Raw genomic sequence first — 18,751 nt, forward strand, 5'->3', positions numbered from 1 at the left:
TTTTTTTTTTTTTTTTCTAAGTTTAATATTTTGTAGAGACAGGGTCTCATAGTGTTGCCCAGGCTGGTATTGAACTCCTGGCCTCAAACAGTATTCCGCCTTGGTCTCCCAAAATGCTGGGATTATAGGCATGAGCCACCACTCTTGGCCTGTCTTGGCATTATTTTGACTAAGATTCAGATAAGCATATTTTCCTAATAGTCTTAAAAACTTAAAACAGATAAATGTAGAAAGTAGATCTTTTGCTTTACAGATTCTGAGTAAGCATTTTATGGTCATTAACATATTTTTATTCTTAATTTTATTAATCACAGCCAAATCAAGTCGCGCTAATCTCCAGACTTTGAATAGAATGTGCCTTTCTTATTTCTTTCTCGTGTTAGTGTGTGATTCAAGATCGTATGCTGGCTTGACATTAGGAACTTTATAGTTTCTTACAGTTGCTGGCTATGGGTACTGGTTTAGGGAATCATCTTCAGGGTTGTCTGTGTTGGAACCTGTTGTCAGAGTTAGTTCTTGTTCTCACTTTCCATGTGGCACAGAAAAAGATCTGCATGGGACATCTTAACTATAAGCTGAGAACATGTAGCACTTATAACTTCCTCTTCTCCAATTAGAAGGAAGTAGTTTTCTTCTATACTCTTAAAAGCAAATGACACTAATTTCCCCTCCACTCTGCCTTCCCAGATTAACTTTATGTAGTTAAGGTACTGGAAACTGCATGGAATTGAGTTAAAAACCCTAAGTTTGAGTCCTGACTTTGCCAGGAGATCACTTTATTTTTAATGAACTTCAGTTCCTACCCTTTTTTTTTTTTTTGAGATAGGGTCTCACTCTGTTGCCCAAGCTGGAGTGCAGTAGTGTGAACATAGCTCACTGCAGCCTCGACCTCCTGGGCTCAAGCTGTCCTCCAGCCTCCTGTGTAGCCGGGAGCACAAGCGTGTGCCGCCATACCTGGCTAACTTTTGGATATTCTTGTAGAGATGGAGTCTCACTTTGTTGCCCAGACTGGTTTTGAACTCCAGGGCCAAAGTGATCCTCCTTGGCCTCCCAAAGTGTTGAGATTACAGGCGTACGCCATGTGCCTGGCCTCTGTATCTTTTCAATGGGCATAGTCCTCTTTGTATTTATGTAGTTTACTTTCGCTTGTTGCAGAAAGGACATAATGTGGTTAAATAGGGCTATAGTAATAATTTGTGTCCTCAGGGTTGTTGTGAGGATCAAAGAAATGTATAAGAAGGTAAACTGCAAGGTTCAGAATAGTAAAAATAAGCCCCCACTTCGTGAAAAAAAAAATACACTGAAAATATAGAGAAATGAAAATAGGAGTAAAGAGCCACTATTCAGGTCAACTACTAACAACTGTTTTAGTGTTATTTCTGTCACCTTAAAATTGTGTGTGTGTGTATGTGTGTTCTTGTGTTGCCCAGGCTGGTCTCGAACTCCAAAGCTCAAGTGTTCCTCCCACCTCAGCCTCTCAAAGTGCTGGGATTACAGGCATGACCCACCATGCAGACCCCAAATTTTGTTTGACATTATGCTCATGCTACCATATGAGAACATAAATTGTGAGGCTTGGAATAGTTTTAAAAATAAGCCTCACCCCTATTCATTAAAAACTGCATGGAAAATATAGAAAAGTGAAAATAGGAGAAAAAAGATACATTGTTTTGCTATCAAAGAAAATTACCAATTACTCCTGACATTTTCTTTTCCTTTTTTTTTTTTTCCTTGAGACAGAGTTTCACTCTTGTTGCCCAGGTTGGAGTGCAGTGGCACAGTCTCCGCTCACTGCAACCTCTGCCTCTTGGGTTCAAGTGATTCTCCTGCCTTAGCCTCCCAAGTCGCTGGGACTACAGGTGTGCGCCACCATGCCTGGCTAATGGATTTTTTTTTTTTTTGTATTTTTTAGTAGAGATGGGGTTTCACCATGTTGGCCAGGCAAGTCTTGAACTCCTGACCTCAGATGATCGGCCCACCTCAACCTCCCAAAGTGCTGGGATTACAGGCGTGAGCCATTGTGCCCAGCCGACATTTTCTTTTTAGTGTTATTTCCCTCACCTTTTTTGTTTTTGAAGGCAAATACTTTTAAAAAAGCACTTTTGACAACTCTTAATTCCTAACAATAGCTAGATAACCTTAGATTTTTATAGGCAAGTACATCAGAAAAGACTCTGAGTCCATATCTTTTTTTAAAAGTTGTTAATTTCAACATAGTCCCTACTAGTCTCTAGCTGAGACTCTTCTTGTTTAGTCTTAAGTATTTTCTTGCTTTTGTGAGGAAGCAAAAACTATGTGTTCTGTGAAAATGTGATTGACCTGGCATATAGAATGTGCCTTGAAGGAGCTCATCTAAGTGAGGCGGCAGGTCCCAGAGGGGCCCTGTGACCTGAGGGCAGTGAAGAGAGGAGACACCTCAGCTGGGTTTACGGAACACAGTGTAGGTGGTGAGTAGCTCCACTTAGTGAGATGTTGGTAATGTTGTCATTTCCCTGGTTAAGATATACATATGTTTGCACCTTTTTCTCCAAATGTCTGATTATCTATATTAAAGGATGTGTATGGAGTTGTTGTTTTTAATAGGAGTCCCCGAGATTCTGTGTTTAGGAACGCTATACCTTAACAACACTCTCTCCCAATATATTTAAGCCAGTATTATTTCCCAGAGACATTTGGGAAACTGGCGGATGTCATTGTGCAAAGTAAATGTGGCATATGTCTAGATGGGAAACCTGTAATGAATAGTACTTTCTTTTAAAATAGGTTAAAGGAAGATGGAAGTGGAAGTGCTTATGACAAAGAATCTATGGCAATTATCAAGCTGAATAATACAACTGTCCTTTATTTAAAGGAGGTGACTAAATTTTTGGCACTGGTCTGCATTCTAAGGGAAGAAAGCTTTGAACGAAAAGGTAATAGCATTTTAGAAAGCTGTTTTTTATGTTAATTTATTTGCCATAACTTTTCAGGTTCTTGAAAACAAGAGAAAATAATAATTGCAGTGTTAGACAAATAGCTATTAGAAAAAAAAAAGCTCAAACTGCTTTTGTCCCTTTCCTTCCATATATAGATCAGATTTTCTCTTTTCTTTTTTTGATCTTTCATTTTAAATCTAGCCTTTCTGCCTTCAGATGCTTTCATTACCTGTTTAACTGAATGCAGTTTGACTTCCATCTGAACAAGTCTACTGAAACTAGACTTTTATTTATTGTTCATAGTTTAAGTTCTGGGATACATGTGCAGAATGCACGGGTTTGCTACATAGGTGTATACATGCCATCGTGGCTTGCTGCACTCATTGACCCGTCATCTACGTTAGGTATTTCTCCTAATGTTATCCCTCCCCCAGCCACCCACCCGCTGACAGGCCCTGGTGTGTGATGTCCTCCTTGCTATGTCCATGTGTTCTCATTGTTCAGCTCCCCACTTATGAGTGAGAACATGCAGTATTTGGTTTTTTTGTTCCTGTATTAGTTTGCTGAGAATGATGGTTTCCAGCTTCATCCATGTCCCTGCAAAGGATATGAACTCATCCTTTTTTGTGGCTGCATAATATTCCATGGTGTATATGTGCCACATTTTCTTTATCCAGTTTATCATTGATGGGCATTTGGGTTTGTTCCAAGTCTTTGCTATTGTAAAGAGTGCTGAAATAATGTACGTGTGCATGTGTCTTTATAGTAGGATGGTTTATAATTCTTTGAGATTGCTGGGTCAAATGGTATTTCTGGTTCTAGATCCTTGAGGAATTGCCACATTGTGTCTTCCACAATGGTTGAAATAATTTACACTGCTACCAACAGTGTAAAAGCATTCCTGTTTCTCCACATCCTCTCCAGCATCTGTTGTTTTGTGATTTTTTAATAATTGCCATTCTAACTGGCGTGAGATGGTATCTCATGGTGGTTTTGATTTGGATTTCTCTAATGACCAGTGATGATGGGCTTTTTTTCATATATTTGTTGGCTGCATAAGTGTCTTCTTTAGAGAAGTGGCTGTTCATATCCTTCGCCCACTTTTTAATGGGGCTGTTTTTTTTTCTTGTAAATTTGTTTAAGTTCCTTGTAGATTCTGGATATTAGCCCTTTGTCAGATGGATAGATTGTAAAAATATTCTCCCATTCTATATATTGCCTGTTCACTCTGATGGTAGAAACTAGACTTTTAGAAGTTACCAGGTTACCTCCTTGCTGCATTCAGTGGCCTTTTCTTACTCTGCAGCCTTTTCATCCTTCTAAGCATGTGATCTTGTCACTCCCTCCTTTCTGAAAACTTTCTTCTCTCTTTGCTTCTCTGAAGCTGAATTCTTGGGATATTTTGTGTGTTTGTTTTCCCGACCACCTCTCCTGTTTCTTCTGGCTGTTTTTTTTTCCCCTCAGTCCTGTTTGTCAGAGCCAAGTCTTTCTGCTTGCTTATTTTCTAGGTCAGCTCATCAAATACATGGCTTCAGTTAATCTTCTCTATGTGATTGAAAAATTCACATCTCCAGCTATGACTTTGGCTCATGCTCTTGTCCCATGTTTGGAGGTATTAGTAAGACATTCTTTCTTAAATATTGTGAATGTTACCTTCAACGTCATGTCAATCATTGGTTGACGAGTATTTCTCCTGCTTTGTGACTTTCTTGGCTGTCATACTTCTGTCAGTGGTCGCGTGAGTTTCTCCTGTCCGAGCGTAGATATCTTGTAGTTAGGTAATTGTGTGGTGTGATTGCTGAAGGGGCGCTTGCAGATTGCTTCATAGAGGAGATTTTGTGATCTCCTTTTTCTATTCTTCTGTGTTGTTTATATTGAATTTTCACCAAATCTGATCATTTGTTTCTTGGAACTGTTTCTTGGGTTTCCTTTCCATTGTCACTGTCAGTGATTCCACTCCAGGTTCTTATTGCTTCAGGCCAGTGGTGCTGCAGTAGTCTCTTACTTGATAATATTCATGTAGTTGACATATATGTGGAGGGTGTAGTATGTATCATCTTTTATCCCAAAGACAGACTAGTTTTCAGAAAATTTGTATTATTTAACTACTCAAGGATCTACAGTAGCCCTGTTATTTACTGCAACAAGTCCTCCCTCTTCTACCTGAGATTTTAATGGGATAGTTCAGATGTACACAAACTTTTGGGTAAAACAAAACATGTATATTCACCTTTCAACTTAAGAACTAAAATAACAAATACAATTAAAGCCTTTTTTTTTTTTTTTTGGAGACAGAATCTCACTCCATTGCCCCCGCATGATCATAATTCACTGTAGCCTCAAACTCCTGGGCTGAAGAGATCCTCCCACCTCAGCCTCCTGAGTAGCTGGGAGTATAGGCTCATGCTACCATGCTGGCTAATTAAAAAAAAATTTTTTAGAGATAGGATCTCTCTATGTTGCCCAGACTGGTCTTGAACTCGTTGCCTCAAGCAATCCTCTTCCCTCAGTCTCCCAAAGTGCTGGGATTACAGATGAGAGCCAATGGCCTGGCCAGTTGAAGTCTTCTGTGTGTTTTTCTCAATTGAAATCCCTTCCTTTGAGCTATATGTATATTATTTTTCCTATTTTTTTTTACTTCATGTCTATCCTTAAACAATGGATATTGTTTGAATATCCATTGTATGTATGAATTGTATGAATATGTATTGTATGAATGATATAAAAATACAAGTAGTCTTCTGCAATTTGCTTGATTCTTTTCGTTCAGGTGGTTTTTGAGATGTGTTCAAATTGATGACACATAGTTCTAGTTCATTCCTTTTCACTGCCGTATAGTATTCTATGGGTTGACTATACCACATTTTGTTTTCTTGTTGCTGGACATTTGGATTATTTTAAAAATTACAAATCTGTAACAAATGCTCATGAACAAGTTTGCCTTTGCACATGTGGAGAATTTCTCTAGGGTATGCATTTAGGAGTGGAATTTATAAGAGTACATATGTCTTTGACTAATAAAGATATTGCCAAACAGCTCTCCAAAGTGACTTTACCATTTTTACCCCTGGCTGGCACTGGTCTATGGAAGTTCTTATCGCTTCTTATCCTTAGTAATGCTTGGTATTGTCAGACTGTTTAATTATTATCAATCTGGTAGGTGTGAAAGGGTATCTTATTTGATTCTCATTTTTACTTTTTAAATTACTGGTTAGAGCAAGTGTCTTTTCATGGCAAGTACCTTTTCATGGCTATTCAGGTTTCTTCTTTCACATTTTACCTATTCAATGTATATTTATCTTTTTTTGCACTGATTGTTAGCAGTTCCTTATTTTTCTCTATGTTAGTTTATTTTTTTATTTGTGTTTTTATTTTGAGATGGGAGTCTTGCTGTGTTGCTCAGGCTGGTCTTGAACTCCTGAGCTCAAGCAGTCTTCACACCTCAGCCTCTCAAGTAGCTGGGATTACATGTGTGCATCACTTGTGGCCTGCTCCTAACCATTTTAATCTTAAAAAAATTTTTTTTAGACCGGGTGTGGTGACTCACACCTGTAATCTCAGTGCTTTGGAAGGCTGAGGTGGGAGGACGCTTGAGCTCAGGAGTTCCAGACCAGCTTGGGCAAGATAGCAAGACTCTGTCTCTACCAAAAAATTAAAAAGTTAGTTGGGTGTGGTGGCTCGCACCTGTAGTCCCATCTACTCAGGAGGCTGAGGCATGAGGATTACTTGAGCACAGGAGTTTGAGGTTACAGTGAGGTATGGTTGCACCACTGCACTCCAGCCTGGGTGTCAAAGTGAGACCCTATCTCTAAAAAAAAAAAATTAACTTTTGTTTATGGGAATTTTCAGGTGTACACAAAGGTAGGACAGCACAAGGAATCTCTATGCATTCAGCTCCTTGGTTCAGCCCTCATCCACGGACACACTTCAATCATGTTTCCTGGACAGCTTCTCAGTTATTATAGATTATTAAGCTTTTTAATTTTATTGTGGAAACTGTCAAATATGTAAAAAAGTAGAGAAAACAGTATAATAAAAGCCTTTTAATCATTTGCCCAGATTCAGTAGTTATCAAAATTATAGCTAATTGTGTTTCATATTTATACCACTTTCCCTACTAGATTATTTTGGAGCAAAGGCCTGACATGAAATCATTTTGTCTCTACAGGTTTCAGTAGGTATCTCTAAAAGGTAGTGGTTTTTAAAACAATAAACGACAAAATTAACAGTGATTAAATGATATCATCAACTATCTGGCCAGTGTTCAAATTTCCTTGATTGTCTATTTTACATTTGGCACAGAAATAAATTTTAATGTAGTTGAATTGATCAAAACTTGTCTTTTATAGTTTGTTTCTTTTCTGAGGCTGAAAGTCCACCTTAATTTGGTTGTAACCTGCTTATTCAGACCTGATTCTTAGTATTTCCTACCAAGAGTTCTCTGATGTCCCACTCTCCAGTCAGACCGTTTTTTTTCCTGTCTTCCGCCTGTGCTGTGCTCTCATTGCCAGGTCCCTGCAGTTTTCTTGTGATTTTGTTCCCCCTTTCCGCCTAATTAAATCGTGTCTGTGTTCCCAAAGTTCTTTCTTGTCCCTGAAGTTTTCAGTTGATTACTTTGCCCTGCACTTGGCTTTTCCTTTGGATTTCCTTCACAGTTGTAGTCAATTTGACACCAGATTGTTTTGGTTTGTTTCTTGTAGTTTGGCTTTATGCCCCAGCTAGCATATCCTGTCTGGAAGGCATGGACCATATCTGCTGTTTCCTTTGACATATTGTACCCTCTATCGTGCTGTTCAATAAGTATTTAATGACTTTCATCAAATCAAATATAAATTATTGAAAGATCACACTATGTTCAAGCAGGCCACACAGTATATTTGAATATTTTACTTTTCTTGAATGTGAATTGAGTGATTTGAAACTTGGATGCCAGAGGTATTCATTTGGCCAAGGTAATGGTCTAATTGCATTTGTTGTCTAGCAGAATGTTATGATGGTGGATATATGTGATGACCAGCTGTTCTTACGATTGAAAAGGTTGCTATCTAGTTTGGAGGCTTAAGAATTTCCACCCAGTGTTTATCCGAGTTATTTTTGGCTGCAAACCCAAATATAAAATTTCACAATTGACAGTTCAGGAGGCGTTCTTTTCTTTTTCCTTCCTGCAGGTTTAATAGACTACAACTTCCACTGTTTCCGAAAAGCTATTCATGAGGTTTTTGAGGTGGGTGTGACTTCTCACAGGAGCTGTGGTCACCAGACTAGTGCCTCCAGTCTGAAAGCGCTGACACACAATGGCACACCACGAAACGCCATCTAGTCTGAATCCCAGCGTTGGGGCTCTGTGCCAGCTTACTCTTCACTCCAGGGTCGGATGCCACGTGCTACAGGACATGAGAGCTGCCGCTTGTGGGAATCTGGTGCCTGTTCCACTAGAGACAAGGGGTAGAGTTTCTCATTTGGATGAAAACCCCTTCAACTGGTGGTGTACAACTGAAGCTACTATTTCTTTTTTGAAAATGGCAAAAAAAAAAAAAAAAAAAAAAAATTTCTGGAGACCACAGAACTCAAGTGTGTATTTCTCCTCTTTTGGGTCCACTTTACGTAGTTGGGATATTTTGGACCTGGAGTTATATGACACCAGTTACCCATCCTTACCAGGGAATGTTGCCATCAATTCCAGTTGAAAATAATAGAAAAGACTGAATTTTTATATGCTTCACTTAGGCTTTCATTTGAGTAGACTCTAAAAATTCTGCCTTGCTTAAGTTCTAACACTGCCTCTCAGATTTCAGTTTTGGACATTGCACAACTAAGACCTTTTAAATGCATTTGCTTGCTAACTCAGAAGACACATAGTCTGCAGCAAGACATTCCTGTATTGAAGAAATGAGAGAAAATTTTATGCTGCATCAGGTGGAGAGCAAGGCTCAACAGTGGTTGCATTAGTTCCCTCGGAAGTGTTGAAAAAACTTCGAAATGGAAGAAAATTTTTGCACCTATGTTCTGGGTACCAGATATCTGGGTTCTTTCTTCTGCATTAGATAAATGATCATGCTCAGTGTAACAAAGGGAATTAAAAGTTTTTCCCACAGTCCCCTTCTAGGGGAGAAACTCATTATGTCACTGAAATGTTTAGCTTACTTTAATCTTGATATCAGCCTCTACAGACCTTTTATTCTAAGCTATCGAGCTTCTTCATTGCATTTTGTTGACCACAAGTGACCCTAAGGCACTGGGGGACTGTCCACTGGGAGTTGGAGTGAGCACGTGGTGCTGCAACCGGCATTGTTTTACATACTTTGTCTCCAGTATTCTGACACCAAGTGTCAACTGTGGTACTTTCTTTGCCTAGGATATTAATTCATAATTGTTGCTTTTGTTGATGGTTGATACCCTTTCCATTGATTTAAACCTGACACATTATTTCTCTTCCACATGCCCAGTAGTCATATTTTCCAAAGCCACTGGACCACTTGAGTACATAAGTGCCACTGTTTAATGCAATATGTATATTCAGGTCTGTAAACCTAACAGTGTGACTTGGAGTGCTTCCTGCAGATGATTCTGACTGTTGAGTATTTACATGGACCATGGTGATATCCAAAAGAAAAATGCTTTTTATATTTATAGATTATTTCATTGAACTATATATGAAATGGGTATCAATAAATGTATTTACTCCAAAATCAGTTTTTCTCCTTGCCTGAGGTATGAGAGGGTGGTGGCAGAACGTTGGGTTGTCCCACTTTGCCATTTTTTCATCCATTTCTTTTGCTGCTTCATGTGGTTAACGTTTTCTTATGTGTCAGAGCTTCAAGTTCTATCCCGATGTGGGAATTTCATGGCCTTGTGTTCAGGTATCTCCCCTGGCCCATTTCTGCTTTAGGGTAGTAAATCTAAGCTCAGGTGAACATGTTTTTGGTTGGGCGTTTCATATCTGCAAATCTCACACATGGTGGGGAGTATCCTGGTCCTGGCATCATTAATGCACTTTATCCAAGCTAGGAAGGAGTGAGGAGATGAGTGAAGTAACACACACTTAAACAATTCTACCGATTCCAGCTTGTTTTCCGTTTTCCTCCAGTTGCTGACATGCTCATGGACTCTTAAATATCTGTTAAATCATTGTTTGTCTATACAAACATGTAGTTAGGTTGGGTCTAAACTAATCAGAGAAAAATAGACATTAATTTATCAGTGGGAGGAAGACAGATTGAAAGATCTTTACATTTCATAATTAGACTACTTTAGAAGCTGTTGTAATTCCGAAATGGAAATCACAGAAACAGCTTGAAAAAACTCCTGTGAAACTATCTAATCCTGTCTCCTTTTTCAGATTTTGGAAACAGGTGCAGAGGGATAAGGAGCCGTGTTGAGGCTATAGCTAGGAGGACTGTATAACTTAAATTCCAGATACTGTTTAGAGTGGAAGAGATGCCACTAGTAAGGATGCCTGAGCAGCAGGTGTGAACTGGCACTGTCAAGGGTGCACTAAGGGTGGCCAGCCTCATCATAGATCTAGTTAGTGGCAAAACAGGGCTTGTCCTCCAGGCCTGGCAGCCCAGCGTTGCGTGCCTCTACTTGCAGCCTCCAGCCTTAGGCTCCCATTGGTTAAACGGAGAGAATGCTTCAAGATGTATGTGGTACGTAGATGCCCAATAAATGTTAGGTTTTCCTATTACTGAAAATTATAAATTCAGTTAGTGATTAAGGAGAAATCCTTAATTATGAAATAGAAAGTAAATGTGAAAGGAGACAACTCAGGATGAAGAAAACGGGAGAATAAAATGATCAAGGTTTTGCTTGAAATGTTTTGCATCCCAGTGGATGTTGATCTCTACCAGTCTACTTCAAAGAGAACTAGGACAGATGGTTAAAAAAAAACCTTAAAGTCTTAAGCAGCAAGGTATTTTAGCTATTTCCCATACCACCACCTCTCCCGTTCACATTCATATATACACATACATATATGCGTGTATATAATGTCTCAATATCGAATGCTGGAGGTATTTGGGAGTTTTGTTAATTTACCTTCTACATCTTGAGTTCTGTGTGGAGAAATGATTTAAAAGGTAAATTCAAGCATTGTTGGAGAAAGCACTGTGTGTGAATTTTGGACTTTGGTAAGGATCTCTGTCCTTTGTTTTGCAAATGCTGAAAGCCCTTCCAGTTATTCAAAAGAGATGATTAATATCATTGTTTTCTGTCTAAGCTAGTAAGTAAGCTAGTTAGTTTAAATGCTCCCGCTGTCCCTCTCATGAGTCCCAAAGGAACATGGTCTGTAAAGGGAATGCGGACAGCAGTTGGGCATAACTGGAGTGTTGTTTATTTATTTATTTATTTTTTGAGACAAAGTTTTGCTCTTGTCGCCCAGGCTGGAGTGCAATGGTGCGATCTTGGCTCGCCGCAACCTTCACCTCCTGGATTCAAGCGATTCTCCTGCCTCAGGCTCTTGAGGAACTGAGATTACAGGCATGCGCCCGGCTAATTTTGTACTTTTTTGGTAGAGACAGGGTTTCTCCATGTTGGCCAGGCTGGTCTCGAACTCCCGAGCTCAGGTGATCCACCCGCCTCAGCCTCCCAAAGTGCTGGGATTACAGGCGTGAGCCACCGTGCCAGGCGAGTGTTGTTTGTTAATAGCTTTCCGGAACTGTACATTAGGAGACTTTGGATACAAATAACATCCAAGAAGGACATGAGGGGGGATAGCCAACCACCACTAATTATTTTAGGTGGTTTACATGTATTACCTTGTAATCTTCGCAACTCTTGGGAAGTAGGTGTTACATTCCTGTGCTACAGATGGGGAAATAGATACAGAACAGCTCATTTGTAAAGTGGTGGAGTTAGAATGGGAACCCATGCGGGTTGATTCCATAACCTGCAGCTGCACACTACCGCTCGACCTTCCTTTCCTAGTAGGATGGGGGAGTTTGCTCGCTGGTGTGTTTTGGAAAAAAAAAAAAAAGAAAAAAAAGAATTCCTTAGTTAAGTTTTGGAAACTTGCATTCTGCAGTCTCTCTTTGGAGATTCACTACCTACAGTCAAATATGAAAGGTTCTGAGAAGACCTGCAATAAGGAAGCCTGTTTACCTTGGTTTATATATCCCATGTTCCTAGGTTTATTTGACACATTAAATGCATATTCAATCAGTGTGTAATAAATTCACACTGTTTTGAAATGTTTTCATGGGATTGGAAGTATGATTTTTACACTGTTTTCCAAATATCTTAATACAACCATCACCAGACTGGTTCCTTGTCTTTGTAGGTAGTGAGCGGGAAGCATATTTACTCTATAACATTTCCTCAATATCTCTACTCATTTAAGCCAGCTGTGCTGCGAAGCACAGGTAGCTTGTCTACGTTTTCAGCCTGTTTGGTGATGGTGTCTAAGTCCTTAGTGTGAGGCCTCTAGGTGGCGGTGTTGTATTATTTAAACAAGCTTCTTGCTTTCTGGCTTCTGCATGTATGCTCTGTCCTGAAAGTATGTATTGCCCATATCACCCAAGTGCACACCTAACTTACAGATCCAAAGAATTCCTGAAGTATTTGCCGTGGGATAATATTCAGGACTGATTTGAGACATTTTATTGGAAGTGGAACAGTTGATGATTTTCACTTTTTAGTGAGGGGGTTGGGTAAAACAAAGGTCATTAACATCATTTGCTTTATGGATTATGAGTTACAAAAAGGCCTTAAGACAGCTCTAGCCACATTCCTATAGCAGAACTTCTTGCTTCCTCTTCTAATCCATCTGTTGTAAATGTGTGTGCTCTTCAAGACTCCCATGGAAGGAAATGCCACATATTTGAATTAAAATATCTGTTTTCACCACTTTTCTTTGTGTCAAATGAGGTTTGTTGAAATTATTTCACACTTATGGTTGAGAGAGAAAATATGGCAAAGGAAAAGGCTGCAGAACCTTATCCTTCCATGGATACTTATTTTTTCTTTTCTTTTTTTTTGAGACAGGGTCTTACTCTGTCATACAGGCTGCAGTGCAGTGGCACGATCATAGCCTCCTGCAGCCTCAACCTCCCAGGCTCAAGCGATCCTCCTGCCTCAGCCTCCTGAATAGCTGGCACTAGAGGCATGCACCACAATGCCTGACTAATTTTCTGTTTTAAATGTAGAGATGAGGGTCTCTCTGTGTTGCCCAGGCTGGTCTCAAACTCCTGGGATCAGGCAGTCCTCCCCTGCCTCAGCTTCCCAAAGTGCTGGGATTACAGGTGTGAGGCATTGCTCCCAGCTTGTTTTTCTTTCTTCTAGAGCCATGTAATCTCTTCACGAGCCCCAGCTGTGACTTTGCTAAGACAAATTTTAATGTAAAAAGAACTAGATACACCAGTGCATCTTCAGACCTGTTTAAAATATAATTGAGAAAATTGCAAAGGACAGTTACAATGAGGAACTGAATGGCAGGAAACTAGTTGTTCCTCCCCACACTTGAAAGTGCCAGTTACTACCAACGTGTTGCCCACAAAGTGCTGCAACTTCCACGTTAAGATTCTTACACTTTAAAACGCATCTTTTGAACTGAAGTGATCAATAACTATATATATATGTGTGTGTGTGTGTGTGTGTGTGTGTGTATATATATATATAGTTGTTGTTTGTGTGTTTTGTTTTGAGATGGAGTCTCACTCTGTAGCCCAGGATGGAGTGCAGTGATGTGATCTCAGCTCACTGCACCTCCACCTCCTGGATTCAAGCAGTTCTCCTGCCTCAGCCTTCCGAGTAGCTGGGATTACAGGTGTGCACCACCACGCCTGGCTAATGTTTTGTGCTTTTAGTAGAGATGGGGTTTCACCATGTTGGCCAGGCTGGTCTCGAACTCTTAACTTCAAGTGATCTGCCCGCCTCGGCCTCCCAGAATGCCGTGAGCCACCACGCCCAGCCTGGAGTGATAAAATATGAGAAGTCACGTGGGAGACAATTAATTTGGTTTATTACAACATAACCTGCAGAACAGACAGAAACTTGAAATATAAAAATGGAATATTAATTTTCTACAATATTCTTTTCGCTTTTCTTTAAAAAAGAGGTGCTAGCACACACATTTTAGTAAATTGTGAATATTCCTTCCTTTCTTTCCATGTCCTCTCTCTTATCTCCATGCAAATTGGCATGCAGACTTTGTGTCCCAGGTAATGCACCTGCAGACGGGGCCTATCTTTCTCTGAAAAGCAGTGCTGGCATGCTCTGTACTCAGGCTTTTTCCCAGAAAAGGTACTGCCTCTACAGCTTTGGAAGATGAACTGAGAAATACGCTTATAACTCTACCAAACATTTCTCGAATACTTGTCTTGACTTTGGAAAGGGAGCTGTTGGCCATTTCCATGCTTGGAGGATTCTTTTCTTCTGCTGCACTGTAGCTCTTCCTGGCTAGATGTCTAGCACGGAGGCTTCTTGGACTATTTCCTCACATGACCCCTGTGGCTTTCTATTGATGGGAATGGGACAATTGAGAAAGGCAGGCTATCTGGCAAAAAGAAACTCATTAGGGTCAGGGGCCACAGGATCTCCATGGAAATGTTTTCTGGACTACTAGAGTGTTGAGGCTGGATGAAAGGCAAGAGGACTGAGTTAGACATCGCTTTGGCATACTGAGCGGGAGCAGGGTGGGGTGGGAGGCAGAACTGGGCCTTAGGGAGGGCCTTGGTCAGTCAATGGAAGGAAGACAGCTGGAACAGAAGTTAGAATGATTCCTGCAATGAGAAGGAAACCAGGTAGAGAGGGAGGAATGCTCACCACTGAAATGTCTCTTATTTGTTGAAATGAAGTTAAGGTCTCTAATTTGTTTTTATCCTTCAGGTTTCTGTGCCTGGAATCTGGAAAAGGAGACAGATTCTCCTAGATTTTGCCTGGGATGTTAGTGACCTTGAAAGGCCTTCCAGATGGAGATCTGGGCCACACAGTGGAGATCTGGACCTGCCTCTATAGGTCCTTGACTCTCCTCTTCCAAAGTATCAAGTCCTTCATTTATTCTTGATTTCTTTCAGATCCAAAATAATGGTCAAAAAAGTGCTGTTTAACTAGTATTATTTTCATGTTACCCCTTACCATATTTTATCTCAACTCTCACAGGAGCCTCAATGCTTATCTCTTAGATCCTTTTCTTCTTTTAAAAAATTTGGGCTAGCCTATACTAATAATTGTACTAGTTTAATTAAAATTATGATTTAGCAGTAGCATGAGTATCTTAATATTTGAGAGCTTAGACCTTGCCGGCCATTGTGCTAAGAGCCTTACTTGTGCCTTCTCATCTAATCCATCCACTGTAATGAGGTTGGAGCTATTGTTGTGGTCCATCTTACAGATGAGAAAACTGAGGCACAGAGAACCTGCAGGAACATATTGCTAGTTTTATTGGCATAGTTTGGAATTGAAGTCCCATATGTCTGATGCTAGAGCAAAGATCTGCCTTCCTGATAGTAACAGAGCTTCTTAGAGGCTGCCAGGAAGGAAGGAAGAAGGAAGGAGGGAAAATGCTACATTGGGACTCTGAGCAGCTTATCCCAGAACTTTCTAAGAGTAGCTGTACACACCCGTTGTGGCAGAGGCAGAATAAGCTTTCTTCTCCTTGGGCATAGGGATATTTCCAGTCACCCTTGCAATTAGGGATGGCTATGTGAGTTCTACCAATGGAATGTGAGTGGAAGTGATGTATTCTATTTCTAGGCGTAGCCCATATAATCATCTCAGGTATGATCCTCCATGTTTTTTTCCCTTCTACTAGATCACTGCAGATGAGCACAGAAACACTTGAAAATGCAGAGCCTTGACATGGAAGGAACCTGGATTCCTGGATCACACAGTGGAAGGTTCACCTGCTGACCAGAAACACTTGCATTGGACTGATAAGCAGTGCATAGATGTCTCTGGTGTTAAGCCTTTGAGATTATGGGCTTTATTTATTATAATGGCTAGTGTTACCCTAAGTTACACACTAACATACTCTATGGGTCATGATTCTTGGCTAGGAGCTCAGGCAGGTACTGGATGAATGAACCAGAAAGATCCAGTTTTTGTGACCAGTTGTAAAATACTAGAAAGAAATAATGTTTCTTAGGCAAAAGAGATTTATAGTGATTACAGAATTTGAAGTCGGGTTTATTGGATACTCGTCAGAGTGAACTTCTCATGCGAGGAGATCACTGAACTATCTTAGGAGTCCGTGGGCGGGTTACAGAGGTTTTAAGAGCCCTTGAATTTGTGTGCAAAATTACATGTACCAACTGGACAGAGAGAACCTGGCCTTTTCAGTTTCCAAAAAGGTGAGGAACCAGTTGTGAATCCGAGCATAAGCCACTCAGGAGGCTTATTTAGAACAGAAATGCAAAATTGGACTTGGCTGCATGTTCTGGATTTCACATTTTTTTTCCCTAGGATTTCCAATTCTGCCCCTTATATATGTAAAAACTATAAAAGGAGAGCTTTTCTTGAAACCGATACATTGGCATATGGTACAAGTGTCAATGAGCAAGTAAAATAGTCTGGGTGAGGGAAATCATGAATATAAAACGTAATTGTCTTGTGGTCAAGTAGAACATGAAGCCAATGGTTTTGGGAGGAAAAATAAGCCTATCTCATTAGTTTCCCCCTTCTAGCCTACCAGCTTCCTCTTCTCTGTGTGTCTGAGGGTCACTGTCCTTCGAGTCCCCTGGCAGGTCCCTTCTGTAACGAGCATTCCCCGACTCGGCATCTCCCTTCTTAATGGCATTCCTCAGTGGAGGGGAGGGAAAGTTTCCTCAGCCCTCTGAGGGTTCCTGGCCAGGTCTAGTGAAACTGACAAAGACAGGTTAACAGGATCAGCACTATACAGCAAGACAAGAAAGAAAAAAAAGACAGGTTAACAGGAGAAAAGCCTAATAGATTTATTTAAAGTTTTATATGACATGGGCTGGGCGTGGTGGCTCATGTCTGTAATCCCACCACTTTGGGAGGCCGAAGAGGGTGGATCACCTGAGGTCAGGAGTTCGAGACCAGCCTGACCAACATGGTGAAACCCCGTCTCTACGAAAAATACAAAAAATTAGCCAGGCTTGATGGTGGGCGCCTGTAATTGCAGCTACTAGGGAGGCTGAGGCAGGAGAATCGCTTGAACCCAGGAGGCGGAGGTTGCAGTGAGCCGAGATTGCACTGTTGCACACAAGTCTAGGTGACAAGAGTGAAACTTTGTCTCAAAAAAAAAAAAAGAAAGAAATAATGTTTTACATGACATGGGAGCCTTTAGAAACGAAAACCAGAGACCCAGGGAAAACTGTCCATTTTTATGCTTCAAGTAGATGAAGAATGGACAGCCGTGTAGAAATGGAATTGGACATGGAGGGTAAGACCTCATGGTAACAGACTGAAGGGGGAGACCCTGCAAGTTCTGCCCAGATTCTTCTTGACCTTTCTATGCAGCACTCCTTCCTCCAGAGTATAGGGCAGGACATCTTCCGGAATGAGGTCTTAAGACCTACTATGAGACAAGGTAGGTCACAGAATTTCCTTCTGGTTAGCTCTTAGAAAGGGGGAAAAGGTTAGAGTAATATCACAGGTTTTATGACTGGCTTTGGGAGAGTGGGGTTCTAGTTGCTGTGACCTAACTCGGGGAAGAGGAATTCCAGTTTTTTGTTTCTTGGCTCTTTTTTTTTTTTTTTTTTTTTTAGACAGAGCCTTGCTCTGTCACCCAGGCTGGAGTGCAGCAGCGTGATCTCGGTTCATTGCAACCTCTGCCTCCCGTGCTCAAGGGAGCCTCCCACCTCAGCCTCCTGAGTAGCTGGAACACAGGCAGTGCCACTACGCCCAGCTAATTTTGTTTTGTGTTTTTAGTAGAGACGGGGTTTTGCCTTGTTGCCCAGGCTGGTCTCAAAACTCCTGGGATCAGAATGCTAGGATTACAGACATGAGCTACCATGCCCAGCCAGAATTTCAGTTTTATGGCCTGCCTTTAGGTAAAAATGGGAGCAGGAGAAGGAAGAGCAGGAGAAGATCAGAAAGAGAATTCTGAGCCTCTTTCCTTCAGTTCAAAGTATTCAGCATGTCCAGGCACCATACTTCAGGGTATCGTGCTCTGAGCCCCAACATTTTGAAGATTCCTGGCCCACATTTTGGCCCATTCATTTCTTTTTCAATTATTCTGTATATTTAATGAAATTCTGCCAGTCAAGTCACTAGGCTGAAGGGCAGGGTCTGTGTATTTGCTGGACCTCTTTTTATCCACTAGGGGTGCCCAGCACAGGGCTGACTTCATACTATACACTCAGTACAGGCTTCACTGTGCTGGGGAAGAATGGGGAAAATGTAAACAACATGACTGGGAGACACAGCTTGTGATCCGTTTAAGGCTGCTCACGGGCAGTGGTTGCTGGGCTTGCTGTGGATGACAGTGAGGCTAGGGTCCAAGCCAGATGCTTATTCATTCATTCAACAAATACTTATTGAGTGCTTGCTGGACACAAGGCTGTGTTCTAGGTTCCCGGGATCTATCAGTGAACAAGAGAGCAAAGTCCTTGCCATTATACTGCTGACTGAATTTCAACCTGACAGAAGTTAGGATGCAGATGAGGGAGAACGGAGGCTCAGAGACGTGAAGTGGCTTGCCCTAAATCACACAGCTGGTAAGCTGATGAGTGCTGACCTTCTGACTCCAAGCCCTACACGTATCAACACATCAGGAGAATAAAGAGGATAAACATTAGAGGCAATTTAACAACAAATTCTGGTGTGTGTATGACTTTGCACACCTAGAATGAACAGATTTTTTCTGTCGAAATGTACTATTAAATGAAACAAGAGAAACTAGGAAACATGCTTATTATGTATAACAGAGAAATTTATTT

General features: G+C 40.8%; 1 protein-coding gene across 2 annotated transcripts in view; it reads left to right on the forward strand.

Annotated features, from left to right (window-relative positions):
- The window catches only part of RRAGC (Ras-related GTP binding C), a 38,359-nt gene extending 28,755 nt beyond the window's left edge, over positions 1-9,604 (forward strand). For both annotated transcript variants that reach the window (XM_011977688.1, XM_011977689.1), the window contains exons 7-8: positions 2,764-2,912; positions 8,084-9,604. In XM_011977688.1, coding sequence (XP_011833078.1) covers positions 2,764-2,912; positions 8,084-8,235 — 301 coding nt within the window. In that variant the 3' untranslated portion in view covers positions 8,236-9,604. The remainder of the gene's footprint in view (positions 1-2,763; positions 2,913-8,083) is intronic.
- Positions 9,605-18,751: the final 9,147 nt, after the last annotated feature.

The sequence above is a fragment of the Mandrillus leucophaeus genome, unplaced genomic scaffold (genome assembly GCF_000951045.1).
Source record: "Mandrillus leucophaeus isolate KB7577 unplaced genomic scaffold, Mleu.le_1.0 Scaffold182, whole genome shotgun sequence".
NCBI lineage: Eukaryota > Metazoa > Chordata > Mammalia > Primates > Cercopithecidae > Mandrillus > Mandrillus leucophaeus.